The sequence below is a fragment of the Brachyistius frenatus genome, unplaced genomic scaffold (genome assembly GCF_029030835.1).
Source record: "Brachyistius frenatus isolate BFR_SWC_R1_liver_20210118 unplaced genomic scaffold, ASM2903083v1 Contig_24, whole genome shotgun sequence".
NCBI classification, from domain to species: Eukaryota; Metazoa; Chordata; class Actinopteri; family Embiotocidae; genus Brachyistius; species Brachyistius frenatus.
The window spans coordinates 2,760,400-2,776,650 of NW_027210623.1; the positions used below are offsets into that span (position 1 = coordinate 2,760,400).

A 16,251-nucleotide genomic window follows, 5' to 3' on the forward strand; every position below is an offset into this window, starting at 1 on the left:
GGTGAAGTAAATCAATCTTTGATTTTCACTGTGTGCTTTCAATCATTCTCTGGGTTTACACAAGAAAACCCTGATTAGCCCATTTGTTGTTTTCCAAACCAGCCTTCTCGAGCGCAATGCAGTAAATACCAAACAACGCAGTAAACACTACTTTCCCGCAATAACTAAATGTTCAAAAATCCTTGAAATTTCTGAAGGATGCACCGCTCACATTGTTGCCTCTTGTCACACACATAATATTTTCACACAACAGTAATTCTGCATAATGAGGATAATCCCTTAAATCAGGCTTGTATTGTCAGTATTGAGCTGATCCCATTTGATTTCCTTATCACACTGATCTATCGTCAGCATGTTCTGCTGATAAACATCAAAGGCACAAAGGAGAAGGATTATGAATAATTGCAGAGAAAAAAAAATCAAATTAAATTATACATGGTCTTTAAGCTCTGTATCCGACGATGAGATAGCACATCACTGTGCTCAATTTACTTTGATAGACTGCTAGGCTCGTCATAAAATGGCAGCTGGAAAAAGGTACATTAAATAGTCTTACATCTTCTATGTAGATAAAAAAAAAAAAAAAAAGACTTTACTGTATAAACACTGCAAAACAGATCAGAACACAAACTATCACTCCACATACAGTACATTTATCTGACTTGTTCTGCCTGTGATTTTGTTCACTTGTTAATATTTCCAGTGGGAGTAATGTTATTAAAAGTTAGATTCAGCTCTAATTGTTTGACGTCTGTTTGGTTAGATGTAAATACAGATTTAATTTAATGACAGACAATATATTAACTGGGTTGCTGCAAGAAGTTTTCATAGCTATACTAAACTCAAAACTGTAATAGTAGCAGCAAATAACACTAAATGAATTGCATCATCCATCAAGAAGATTAGCCACGTTTAAATAGAGCCGAATAATCCAATTAAAACCGGTTTAAAAATAAAATTAAAATCCTCCTGGTAGTAGTATGTTGTTTTTCCTACTTGTGTTGTTTAATGGAAAACAAACACAAACAAAGCATTAAGCCTTAAACGGCATGCATAATACATTTGACATTATCATCAGTGTGCATGGGATCAGACTGTATGTGGCATGATGGACAATGCTTTGCAACCCTCTTCTGGTAGTGGTTTGGCAATCATTGGCTCAGTGAAGACAGGTTTCTATGATCTGTTCAGTTACCATTACGGGATTGCTGTAACTCTATAACAGATATTTGTGCCTTCTTCAACTCCTATTGCTCTAATCAATAGGTTTAGACCAAAACAAAGTATCTAAACTAATTTAATCAGCAACAAGACTTATGTGTATTGTATGAGAAAAATTCAGTCTGCTAACTACATTAGTCGACTAGTTCTTGAGTATAGCAATGACCAAGTGTTTATTCATGAATAACACTTATACCATTGGTCAAATGAGGGTTTAACAAACAAGTTTTAACATGTGCCATTTATCAGTTACATTTTCTTTGTTTTGTGTCTACTTCAGTATCAAACAAAGACAAAGATTAAGTTGCAGAGGTGTCTTTAATCTTTTGTGAGACTGTGCAAAAGACAAAGATAACATTTTAACAATTTTATAATTAAGAAAAACAATAGACTGATTTATTATTTTTAAAAGACAATTTTTGTTTGTCAGACTAAACATCATGTTTTTTGTCACTGGCTCCCTGTTCAATTATTCATTTAATTTTACACAACAATAAAACCCCATGAAAAAGACTTGCATTAGATCTATGTATAAGACAAACCTTTGTAGTCTATAAGTGTTGAATCCTGCAGGGACTGACCAGAGGTCTGGTTCAGGTGGGGAATCCTCAGTGTTTGTGTGAGGGTCAGCCAGCAGCGGACAGATGCTTGACAGAGGTCACAGCAGACAGTGGGTCATAAATATGGGAGACAGGCTGATCTGGCCTATGACAAGGAAAGGGCGGCTCTTCTGTAACGGGTGATAAATGTCAGCGCCCCCCCACAGCCTCAGATGAGCGATTGTTAAGTGTCTTCTCTGAGCCTGAGCTGCTGAAGCCTCAAGTCAGACTGACAAGCAGTAGAGGAAACATTTACACGGATAGAATGGCTTGTTTGGATGACCCCTCCCTCCCTTACCCACTGTCGCCATAGGCAAAATGAGAGAAGTGATTAATCACGTTGTTAGCATGCCTGATGGAGAGTAGAGGATAGAGGAAAGGAGGAATCCATGTGCTGAAAGGAGAGTGTGAAAGGTAACAAAATGTAGAGGAGAGCTCTGCCGCTGTGATTCATCAGGGGTTACTGATCCACTGAGGAGCAATAATTTTTTAAAGTAACAGGCCTTGATTGCAATAATGTCCCCATAGCAACTATTATCTTTAATGACTATTATTATGGCTGTCATAAAATGGAGACTGGTGCAAGTCTTATTAAAATATAGTATTACTCAGGTGCACCTTTGAATGTCTTCCCTAGTTTTCCTTTTTTAAGATCCTGCAACTTTAAAAAGGCCGATGGGTAAAAGGCAGAAATTAACATGTGCCTTATAAATTAAATAGCACAAAGATACATATATATCACTTGTTATGGTATACTGTAGTTATTGCTTTTTAGTTTCACTCATATTTGGTTCTTTTGATCTGATGTGCTTTTTAAAAATTGATTATCCTTCCTGTATTGTTACTGATTTATCATAAGTCAGTGTTAAAAGTTTTAAAACCCGCTTACTACATTTATTTGTCAAGGATCACGTTCTTATTCTCGTACAAAGAGACGAGATGCATTGCACCAGATTTAGCAACTAGCTACTTTCAATCTGCCGTCACTGTGCAAGTAAGTGCAAAGACTTCTGTCAGTTAATACCAATAAGTTCACAGTCCAGTAAATACTAAACACACCCAAACATACATACAAATTTGAATTTTATACCCATTTCTGCAGAGTAAAAGTACCCATTCCCCCACAAATGTTATTTTCTTGCCATTTAACTCCGCCTTCTTCCAGCAATATATGGGTGCTTGAGTAACGACTGCTGGGAAACATTGTCCTTTCACAGCCCTTTCGTTGACTGATCAATAAAATTAAAAAAGGATTAGACTTACATTTGGAGACTCTGGAGACTTTCCTCTTCACCTCGCCACCACCTGAACCATCACAACCGTCTTCATCATCACAGTCCCCGCTGTAACGGCCCTCTACATCTCCACTTCCTGTTTCAATCTGGTCCAGCGACCCCAGTTTAGGGATGGACTTTCCCTGCAACAGCTGGTTGGGAAAAGACACACAAAAAATAAAAAATAAATTGTTAAAAAATAAATAAAAATCCACATTTTTTTAACAGGGGAATTGGTGTGAATAGGTTTTCACTCCGAGTTTATGTGCCCACGCTGCAAGAAGCATTATATATACATAACATAGCCACATCCAATATCTACAGCTGGACACTGTAAATAAGGTCATCTTGGTGAAAATGAAGAGAAAAAAGATGAGAAAATGCAAGATAGCTGCCTATTCTGTTGCCAGTCAGCCACAGTCCTCGAGTAATAAAACATGATGAATCTATGCAATAACTGCACAGCAAAAGGCTTTTCTTCACATAAACATGGCTGCTCTGATTTCTACAGACCTGATAGTATTTTCTAAAAGTGCTTTTAACATAAAAAAAATATTTAGTTAAATTCCCTTTCTAGTTTGTTTTTTAAAAACCAGAAGAATAAGCCTCAAATGCACTCTTGTAGACTGTTGAATTATTGTTTAATAAACTAACTGACAGTACTGACAATTATTCTGAATACCACCACCTATGAACTACACTTAAATGAGTCCATAGTATGAGTTACATGACACTCATCCTTCATCAGGATGGCAGGGCAGCTAAACTTACTGCCGTATTGCTGTGCAGCAGAATCTCAATCAAAGACTTTGTGAACTCGACACCAGGGGAAATGCATACGCTAATTGGCTCATTTAAATTCATGGGGCGTCATTGGAAACAAGAGAGAATGCTTTATGTTGATCAGGAAGGTAGTGTCTATGCTAATTAGTTACTCCTGTGGTTCATGCATGGGAGAGGAAAGTGCCAGTGTTGCTGCCATGTCTGTGTCTGTCTGCACCATCTTCTGCTAAATGTGACATAAAAAAAAAGGGGATTTTGGGCAATTTAAAGCTTCCCACCATGTGTAATTGGCAAGATTTTCCAATTATGTCGGAAACATGACAAAATGTTTAAAATGTTATGTATGTAAATAATGGTTTTCTGTGGTGCCTGAGATCATCCTGCCCAGGGGGTTTGACTGAATTTGAACTTTGTGCATCCAAGTCCAGGAGGTGGGGCACTGCTCGAGGGCTGAGTATGTGGAGTTCAAAGGCAGGTAACTCTGAAACCATTTTTGAGAGAAACAGCATCTTGCAATAATCAATCTGCACATGGGAAACAATATGCAAGCTGAGCTTTAAAATTCACCTATTTATCAATTGCATAAGTTAAAAGGTTGAGAGATAAGTATGTAAAAATACACCTGTGTGCATGTGTGTGAGGAAAAGGAGCTACTTTCCCTCACACACGGATGATTTCAATCGCATGAACTTCAGTCAAGTGTCAGGTCACAACTTTATACTCCAGACACTTTGATAGAAGAGGAGAATCCCTGGAGAGTTGACTTGACTTCAGTTCCACTCATGTGAAACTTTGATAATCTGAAACATTTTCTAATTTATTGAATTGACCAAATGCAAATCTGTTGTTGCCAGGTCACTCCTGCAGGTGACTTGTCATGAAAACACGTAAGAAGAAAAATTAGGGATAAGGCTTGTGATATTATTTTTTTTATATATTATCAACAAATTAATTGATCTTACAAACAAACTGTGTCGCCAGAGCTTGGTATACAAGGTGCGATCAAGAAGTTTAAAGACGTTACCTAAATCTGGTCCTCTGCTCAAAGCCATGATGAAATGCAAAATCACACATACCAGTGGTCAAAAAAACGCATGTAACTCAGGTGCTGATGTTAATCAAGTGACATAACTGGGAGTAATTCTGCACAAAAGCTTTTTATTTCCTCTGCTACATGCACATATTTGAATTGTGCTCATTCTTGGACCTTTTTGATCGCACCTCGTATCTTATCTCTCCGTGCTGTGGACTTCTACTGTTGTCTAAAAACTTTAAAACACAATAGTGGGTGCTACTGTCACGAGTAATGGGTATTGTATTTAATTTTAAGCTGATCCCATACACACCATTCCGCTGTTGTACAATTCAACAACTCACAACAAATCTACAACTGAAAATATACCACAATTCCAAACTTTTCAGGAAATTATTGTACCTTAGATAAAAGTATACATGACCTGTGTTTCTAGACTTCAAAGTTCTTCAAAAGAAACCAATGAGCTTCACAGCAAGTTGGAAAATTCTGAAAGTATTGAGATAAAGACTAATACATTATTGGTTTTAATCTTTTCATGGAATTTGTTGGCAATAACAAAAACTGTATATTGTCAGCCATAACCTTAAATGTTGTTAGATGAACATGATCTACAATGAAAAGACATAAACAGGAGATGAAAAAACACAAAAGAGTAGATAAGAGAGGGATAATAACTGAGCAAACTGGCTTCAGTAATGTTGCCAAAGCTGTAAATCATGAAGCACAGACATCCATAAACAAACTGTTTGACCAGACCCTTTTAAAACTGGCAAGTTTTAAAAGAAAACCTTTTGGTATGTGAGGTTTCTGACAGATGACTTGATTTGTATCAAACAGTATTAATTAAATAATCAATTCTTATTAGCTAATAATATTTCACAACAAACTCATTTGTTCCCAAGCTGAGGAAACATTAGTCATGTTTGGCTGAGCCCGTCAATCAACAGGCTTAGTCGATTCTTTTGCTTTTCTGGGCCGGGGGAGTAACTGCTCTGTGTTTGATTCTATTGAGCAGCCGTACTGCTCTTTCTGACGCACAATGAAGCGAACCTGAATTGCCTAACAGTGTTATTAGTCTCTCTTCTGAGAATGGCATGGGGTTTTGTCCAACACTGGCTGGGAGACAGGTGCTTTGATTTGTTCACAGTCTGGGTAGGTCCCCTTGGGTAGGACTCTGGCTGTTATTGCAGTGTGGAGAGGTAGTGATGACCAAATAATACAAATTACTCTTTTCACAAACAAGACCGCCTATGTGCTAATAAACTGCACTACTGCACACTATGAATTTTGTGAACAGAGATCCCCTACTAATTGGACGTTTTCTTCTTTTTTTAAAATTGCTGCACTAATTTAGAGCTAACACTACATGAGATAATGACAAAAACCCTTTCTACAAATTCATGCATTGTTATATTTTATTTCATTATCACAAAAAAATACATCAAACAGTAATTGTGGAACACGGAAAGTTTGGCCACCTTAGGTTTGCACTTCCCATGCCCTTTGAAAGGTATTACAGCTTACAAACACATTTTATAACCAGTATTTCTGCTCTTGATATATGAATTTTCACCCACCCTTCCTTGAAGTTAACTTTAAGTTCACAGATGTTTTTAAACCATCTTCCAGATATGAAATATGACGTTTGCCCAGAGGTGCCCAACAATTTGGATACAACTGTTCTAATCTCAGCTAAAAAGAGAAGTAGGCATTTATTTGACAGAGATAGACATCTGGGCTACCTTTATTTATCATTAGATACATTGTAGTTCCTAATTTATTTCTTTATTTGCTGTGTCTGTTCTTCACTGTTAAAGACCCTTTCTATCCATCCACATCTAATTGGAAGCAATTAATCAAAAAGAGCTGAACTTGAAGCATTCGAAAGAGTAAAAGAGGACTAGGAACATGCTGTAGTAAACACATTTCCATTACCCTCATCTGTTGAAATTGTTTAGTTTCTCTCTGGTATTGTAACTGGCTGATTTTAACAATAGTTCCGATACCAGGCTTTCACACCATAAGCACAAGTTGGACACTGCACGAAAAAAAAGATCACTGTTTCCAACAGGGAAAGCTGTGAACATACCTAGAAGCTATAGTGGTCACACTTTTACTATGAAGTCAAAAGTCTGTTTTATGCAACTATGACCTTTAACTATGAGTTAACTAACTCTTCGATATCAGGCCCTCAGTAAAGAAAAATATCAACCATGGTTGAGGATAAGGGTAGAAAGACAGAAAATTTATATTGTGGTTATTACAGTCGGAATCCGACAGTGAGTGTATTTATAGGATTTTGAGCTGGTTTTCATTCTGCGCAAAGTATTTGATGTGTTCAGCCAGAAATCGGTATGAAACAGTATGTAGTGGCTCGTTCAAACCAGTGATTTAGAAATGGCTTTCATGTTTAAGTAAGTTACAAAACCTCACGTCGATGACCCCGCAGCTCATCCAGCTCTTGACTTGTGGCCATATAACCAAGGCTCAAGGCCCACAATAATTTTTAAAAGATATGTAAGTGGAAGTGTATTGTGGATAGTCTGTCTGTTCATTCACACACACACACACACACACACACACACACACACACACACACACACACACACACACACACACACACACACACACACACACACACACACACACACACACACACATGCACACATACACTGTATTCCACCCATCACACCACTCGTTATGAACAAAATACAACAAAGAATTCAGTTCACAGATTCAATCACTGCACACTGAAACTCACAACAACCAAGCAGCACCGTCTCTCCTGCAAACATGATTAATAAAAACTTGAATATAGTTGGGATTTTTTTTTCTCTAATGCTAGACTTACAGCTCCTGTGATGATAATAAGGGTCTATAAGTCATTCCACTATTTGGTCCAGACTGAAATATCAATATTGGATGGATTCTCATTAAATTTATCCATTGTGCCCTGAGGTTGAATATTAATGACTGCTGTGATCTCTGGAACTTTTCTCTGGGGTCATCATCAGGTCAAAATGTTACTTTGTCCAGTACTTTGGTTTATCACCAATACCTGCAAAACATCCAGTGCAGCCTCAGCTGTGCTTTGTCTTCACTGTTAATGAGCTAATGTTAGTGTGCCAACATGCTACAGACGATTAACATGGTAAACATTGTATCAGCTAAACATTAGAGTGTTAAAGCTGTTTTTGTGAGCGTTAAAGCACTATTGTACCAAAGTGCAGCCTCACACAGTTGCCATCTTAGTGTTATTACTTTATAGATATTAATTCTATATAAACTGATTAATTGAGACTTATTTGTTATTTAAATACACTCTTTCCTTTGCTGTCTTTGGTAACCTCCAATCCCTACCCTCAAACAAGCCCTAACCATCTGATATATTTTTTTATAAACTTTTAAACTCACCGCTCCACACATCACAAAATTCTTCATAATACCAGCTGCTTCCTCCCAGCTCAGGAAATAACCAAAAAGACGGCAATTCGTGAGGCGTCTCAAAAGATTTGGCATGGGAACCGAGTCTTAGCTTAACTTTCACCACTGCACCGAGAGCATACGCTGACAAGCTGCATCACAATATATGATTTGGCAGTTTTGACTGTATAGGACTGGAAGCTGCAGCAAAACATAGTAAAGCCTGCATCAAAAATATACTGGCACAGCCCTACTACGACTCTATGATATCTTCATTACCCGCTGCATACGGAAAGCCCAAAGCATCATCAAGGACACCAGCCATGCAGCCCACACACATATTTTTTTCCCCACTCCTGCCATCTGGAAAACGCTACTGGAGCATTAAATCACATACCACCTATTTCTGAGACAGTTTCTTCCCACATGTAGTCAGACTAATGAATATTGCACACAAACATACACAGACACTAAAACTGTGCCTACAAAGTAGATAATTCTGAGTTTATTATGTTATATTTCTAAAGTATCACTTAATTATGGTTTCTTTTTTTGTCTTCTTTGAGGTTGTGTGTGCCACAGTGAAAGTTTTAATAACACAGATATTGGAATCTGCCTCTGGAGTAAACAAACTGAATTAGGTAAAAGTAAAAACATAAATAAGAGTAATTCAACTTTTTGGTTTGTTTAACCTCTATATAGAGTCATTAAAAAGATTAAACCATGTATTGTTTCAGCATGCAGAGAAAAGAAAATGTCACTGTCATTTAGCGTTTAAAATTCTCACTCAGCTGTCAACTCCAATTTGTGATCTCACACCATTAGAAGTGTATGCTTCAGCTGCATCTACAGTAATGGAACAAGGTGTCTGCCATGTTACTGCATCTTGTAAATGAGAAAGCATTATCGCTACATTTATCCTGCCTGCACAACCATCCAGTCCATATTTCCCACCACCGACAAAATCTAGTAGATCTACAGCCATCCCAAAAAACTGCATAGAATTCAAATTTCCAGATGAACTGTCAGTGACAAGTTAACGCACACATTTCTAGTCAGATTGTTGATTATGTACAGGGTACATTTCCTAAAGAGGTGCAGGGTGTCATTTGGCAGAATGAATCACACCTTCAGAGATCCAAGAGATGAATCAAGCTGTGCATGGATTTTTAAGCTCATTAGTATTCTCTTTGAACATGTTCTACTATCAGTAAACAGAGGGTGGGGGAGAGATCTTACAACGATCATATTTGCCAGTCATAGCAAAAAAAAAAGTGTCAGGATGTGACTCGGCTCCCAAGACACACAATGTCATTTCCCATCTCCATCTCTTCAGCCGTACCACTGACAGTGTGTCAGCAGCAGCAAAGAGGTGGCTGGTCAGTGAGTGACAAGCCAGAGTAGAAATTAGAATATAATGTGAATCTTTTAATAATATCATGAATCAAGTTGTCATATGACTCAACATGTTTTTTTTAAACAAATTGAAGGATAATTCAGACATTAGCTTGTATTTCTCTCATAAAAAATGACCAGAACCAGAGAAAAACTGATCCCACCGGCACATGCAGTCTGATATACTTTTAAGCTTATTCCTCCAGACCTCCAAAACGTATTTCTAAAAGATCACATCTGTGTGCTACCTGGTCCTTCATTACATTGAAAATGGGCATAGTTTATTTTCAGACAATCCCACTTACATTGAGCTGCGGCCATGAATATTAAATCCGTGTTTGAAAATAGTCTCCCAACAAATGCCCGATCAGGAAACAAATAGGTTAACGCTTTCTAAAAACAATATAACATCTATTATAGAAAATTGCTTAGCTTTGAAAAAAAAATTGTCTATGTATTTATTTGTGACCTATTTTTATAGACTTATGTCCTCAGTGGGAGCCATTGGGGTTGGGCCAGAGTCATAAAGTACATACGGACCTCAGAAAGTACTGACAGATGGGATTTTCAAAAGAATTTCTGGAGAGTAAACAATAAGACTTGATTTACATTTTTTAATCATAAGCACCACATTTCTGGACCTTAACCAAGTGTTTTCAATTATCTGAACTCATCCATATCTTAGCCATACTTTAGCAGAGCACATACGATAGGAAAATTCATTGAGCATTTTTCACCAAACATTGTTTACATTTTTTTTGTAATACAGTGAACCCTCGCTATAACGCGGTTCACCTTTCACGGTCTCGCTGCTTCACGGATTTGCATCGTGCATTGTGTTCTGCATTCTGATTGGCTAAACAGTCTCTCCGCTTCTTCTCTACCTGTTTGTCAATAACGTTGCGGTTTAATATGTACACGTACGTAAAACAGCTTGCCAAATTAAAAATAATCGATGGTGGCATGTCGGTTTATAAGAATCTTTTTGCCCAGAAGAAAAAAGAGCGACAACAACTACCGATAACTATGTTCTTCTCTCGAAAAACCACACCTGCACCGCGGGCTTTAGAAGAAAGAACCGCTGCAGAGCGGAGTCAGGATGCAGCGGCTCAGTCAGAAGAGCAGTGAAATACACGAGTCACTATTTGTCCTACTGTACTTTGTATTTGTTTTCATAATCATTTTTCATTTCCTCCCGTTCTAATCCAATGACTCGGGTCGCAGTGGGGCGGTGCCGATCTCAGCAATTTGAAGCCTTCAGTTCGTATTGATGATTAAAATTATTATTTTACAGTACAGTAGTTATTTGTAAAAAAAAAAACATTTATACAGTACTTTTATTTGTTAAACAAATGCTTGGGCCTGTAAAAAGGTTTTGTTCTTTGGTTTCAATGTATTATGGAGTATTTCATTGTATAATAATTGTAAAAAAAAAAAAAGGTTACTACTTCACGGATTTCGCCTATCACGGTTTCTATTTGGAACGTAACCCCCGCGATAAAGGAGGGTTCACTGTATTAACTATTATCATTAGTAACAATGTATTTCAAATCAACATTTTGTCTGACAAATTGCATTTGCATTACATTTCCCACATTGGTAAAAATAAATAGACATGAGTGTATTTCAAAGGAGAGATGGCTGTTAAAATGTAAAAGTATGTATTATTCAAATGGGATTTTGCAGTGTGGTAGAAATGAAATGCCGATTACATGAGGAGGATTATGCTGCTCGTGCTTAAAGCAGAAGAACATACAATCACTTAAGATAAAGGTATTTACCGGCATGCCGTTTAGCTAGATTTGTCCGTGAATGTATTTATATACTGAATTTACCTCTTGGGTATAATGAATGACACAATAAAAAACTAATTATCGTGGTACAGGTTTGTGAATTTGTCTCAAATTAAGACTCACTTACAGTCCTTATATCTCTGCCTTTACAGATTCCTTGCTGGGTACCAACAGGAATTAAATAAACAAACAGAATGTGTACATCGTATTCAGTGGGAATGTTCTTAAAACTTTTTTTCCATCTCGACACCAGGACGATGTTGTAAATAAGATTGTCTTTGCTCCCTAAATTGACTTTTATAACAGACACATGTCACACTGTGGTATGGAAATTTAAGAGCACAACAAATAAAATGTGAATATATTCTCTGTTAATCCTTTGGACTAAGAGGATAGGGGATATGAATTATTCACAAGCAAAACTGCTGGTCAACCACCACATCAATGACTGGTAAATAATTCAGCCTGCAGACTGGGTGAGGAGCTGCTTGCCCCTGATTTTGATTGAGAGACACAGGGACAGGGCCTACTTATAGATTCTTGATGGGTTTTACCACATCAAGAGGAGAGGACAGGCAAGGAGGAGAGGAGCCAACAAATAATTCATAGGAAAGAGCTGCTGATGAGCAACATGATGTAATCTAGAGTTTGTACGCCCAGATTGCAGGACGAATTTGTCAATAGCTGCATTGCTGTTTTGTGTTTTCCTGTGGTCTCGGCTGTGGAATAGTAATGTTACATTTCCATTTAATGCTTGGGAAACTGGGAGCAGTTTCTGTACTGTAGCTAGTCAAGGTCAGGGGCAAATAAATGGAAATCGTAAAGAACATTTCTGATATGTAGATGAAAAACACAAAAAAATCAATATTTGCATGGACGCATCATTCTCATCCTCATAAAAATGCCCAACAAGGATGTCTTTAAAGGTAACAGCATTCCACCTTTTGCTTTCATCCATATTTCAGGGTACACTTCCTTCTTTCTCTCAAGCCAAACAGGCAACTTGGCATTCATGCACACATGCTTTAAGAGAAGTTTCATTATATTAATAATGTGCACCAATACTGTAGTGATTTACCGGTATAGTGTGCTTTGTAGTGAACACGTACGCAGATGTGCACCCAGTCACTCGTGTACAATAGAATGAATGTGTGCACTGGTATATGTAATTTATGTTTTTGCTGGTCATAAACTGAGCTGCCATTAACCACTCCACCCTCCCCAATCTTCACACCCCACCCCACCACACACACACACACACACACACACACACACACACACACACACACACACACACACACACACACACACACACACACACACACACACACACACACACACACACACACACACTACTTCCTCTTCTTGCATTTAGTATTCATCCACCACACATAAATTCACTAAATTCAGATTTCAAGGACTCATCATTTAACACCCACCCACCTTCTCAAGCACCAGTTTCAATTTTGAACCGCCACATTGTCAGTAAAGCATGATCATGCCTTACTGAGACTCCCTGTTGTGTAAAACCGTGCTCTGTGCCTCCTGACATGTACAATCAACACCTTTAAAAACAGCAGAGGAATAAAACATGACGGTTTAGAATTGATGTTAAATGACAATTCAGGTCAAACACGCAGGCTGACACTTGTGGAACACTTTAGCAGCTAATGAGATGCCAATCAGAACTATTTGCAAATCCAACCCATTTGCAAGTCAAGTCCCGGTGAGATGATAATGCAAACGAGACTCAAGGACTGTGAAGACACAAGCTGCTAAATGAATCGTACCAGATGTATAATACAAGACACAACATCAGTTGGAAGAGTTCACCTTCCTCTGTTGACTCCCAGTATAAATACACAAGTAATTTCCATATTTCTGACTTGGAAATAAAAACAGGAGTTTTAGTTGCCATGTTAACTAACAAGCTGTCTTACAAACATTAACCGCTGTAGAAACTCTGGGCTAAGATATTCCTCTGCATTTAAAATTCTTGTTGAAAATAAACTGTTTTCAATCAATCATAATAGTATCATGTAATGGTGTATGCCAATCAAATGTTTCTACGAAAGTTCATAGACCGAGAATATTAAGTAGCTGAACTAAAACTTTTGACTGTTAGAATAATAGAAAGTACTTGGTGATTGCTGCAGTTAGAAAGTACTCTGATAGGTATTCTTCATTTTTTTTTCAGATTAATGTTTTATGTCTCTAATAGGTAATGTTGTATTTGTCTTGCCTTTTATGTTGGCTCATTGTTTCTCCACCGATGTTCTCTCAAATGGATTTTATAGAAGAGAATTTTACACTACACTCCTGCTGAATCCTGCTTGGGGGGGATGAAATAATTAATTAATTATCATATTGAATGACACTGATTGGCTACATTTACATGTCTATATATGTAAATATCTTCAGTCACCAATTGGCTCGCCTGCAGCACTGGCAGTGCTTCCATTTACCCCACAAGAACTGTAGTCTGGCTCCACCTGACTATCACTCACAACTTCCATTTTCTTCTCTGTGATTTTAATCTGGAAACCTTGTTTACATTAACGTTGGCTCAGCTACTCTAAAAGGCAGATGATTAGCCGACCAGGGGGGTGGATAATTGTGATGATGTTGCAGAGGTGGTAGAGTTTTGGGCATGTGGTGGTCAATGTTGATTGGTTATATTATCTTAAACAGTACATTTTAAAGTTATAAAAGGTTCAACTAAAAAAAAAATAGCACTTTTGATCAGGGAAGACAGCCCTCTAGCACTTTTGCTGCCTTCTGAAACGGTGCCGTTTCTAACGTGTTCAGGCAGAGAAAACTACTTGGTTAATGTTGGAAAAAGCTTATGGTCACAGTAAAAAAAAATATATATATATATAAAGGTCCCACTTTTTGGTCTAGCCCAACAATCTAAAATGATTTCCTCCTTCAAAGGTCTGCGGGTATTTACATTTTTTAAAGAATTTCTGGAGGGTTTCTTTTTAGGTCCATCAGTCTAATGGAAAAGATACAGCTCCAAATCAGTGCTTCTAGGGACAAAAAAGGATGGACACTATTTGCTATTTGACTTTTAAAAGATATAAATCACATTTTTTAATCTTATTTGTAAATCTCAGTTCCCTAACACTTTTGAATACTGTTTGTCTATAACTTGGAGTAGAGCATACACAATGATTAATTATTTTGTAAGTCAGTGCATTATTAACTGTTATGAGGCTTACAAGCAGCACAACAAAGCACTTCCCTTTGAGAATCTGTTTGACTCAGTGATGGAGTGTAATTTGGCTCGAGTGTAGCGGAGATGTTGGTACAATTCATTTTTTGTTATTTGCATCTTGAATTCCCATAAACCCAAACAAAACCTTGGAATAGCTTACAGCAAGAACAGCTCATTGAACACTCATTTGGATGGTTACCATCATGACTACACATAAAACCTGCAAGGTTCACCGTCTACCCTCCGCCATCAGCACAATATCTTTATTTTGATTTCATCTACATGTGCTGGAAGCAGGGCTGGCACAGACCATGCAGATCTGGCAAACAGCACTTGTGCAGAAGGGCAAGTGGGTTTTAACTACTGAATCACACTTTTGAGGGTACTTCTTTCCAAGTAAACTTGATTTTTGAATAGCCATCACATCCAAACAGTCACTTCTGGACAAGATTTTAAATTGTCTGATTTTAAATTGACCATTGAAAAATGGCTGCAAAATCTTGAAGCTGGAGCGTAACGGCAATCTGGTTACCATTATCTCCAATGTTTGTATTACATTGTTGAAGATGGTTTTGTGTCTCAAAAAGCTTGTACTACCAAGAGACATAAAGCCTGTTTATAATACATCTATTTGTTATGAACAGAAATTATAACCTAAGATTCAGCTTTATCAGTTTAAACATATACTGTAAATGAGTGGTTGAAATTTACAAATTTACAAAAAAATGTTGCAGTTGGTGTTTTTCCTGCCTCCGACTTAAGTTTGTTTCATCCAGGTGATGTGAAACAATTTTAAGACTTAAAGCAATTAAATGTTTTTAGGATTGTAGTTGATCATGATAATCACCTAACATTTACAATTATTAAGATATTATTTATTTCACAGCTAAATCTGCATTATCAACCTCATACAAAGGCTCCTGTTTTTCATTCTGTTTAATTAAAAGAAACACTTTCATACTCTGACATTTTAGCGGCATACTATTTGTATTCCCCGGAACCAATTATCACTATCTTCAGGTTGCTATTATTAAGTTATGGTATAACAACTGTTGATATTTTTGGAACAACTTTGCTTAAAAGTATCAAAGTGGATGAAATAGAAAGCTTCATGTGTGTTGTTAAGCTCCAAGAAATGTCATACTGGTTGGAAATTTCAGTAATTTCATACAGGTTCCTTGATAATTCATGTTACAAATGATGTTATCATATTCACACTGACCCCCATGTCTAAACAAGACTAAACTTTGTACACATAGAAATCATTTCAGCTTTACTTTTCAATTTCACGCCCGTCTGACAGAATAGATAGACATTTTAATCATTCCAGGTGTTTACACAAGTAGCGTGACACATTTTACTCGTGCTATACACGTGCAAACGGAAACCAAAGCTTTTTTTACAGTATTTTCCAACTGCATAACTTCTTCTGAGAACTTCCAAAATGCAAATGACTTACAACTCAGTACTTAATACCGAGCCTGAAACGTAGACTGTATAAAAAAAAAAA

General features: G+C 37.3%; 1 protein-coding gene across 1 annotated transcript in view; it reads right to left on the reverse strand.

The window, feature by feature from the left end:
* gpc5a (glypican 5a) overlaps window positions 1-16,251 on the reverse strand; it is a 123,012-nt gene that overhangs the window by 45,513 nt on the left and 61,248 nt on the right. Inside the window, exon 8 of the mRNA XM_069697752.1 lies at window positions 3,084-3,246. Within this exon, the coding sequence (XP_069553853.1) occupies window positions 3,084-3,246 (163 nt within the window). The remainder of the gene's footprint in view (window positions 1-3,083; window positions 3,247-16,251) is intronic.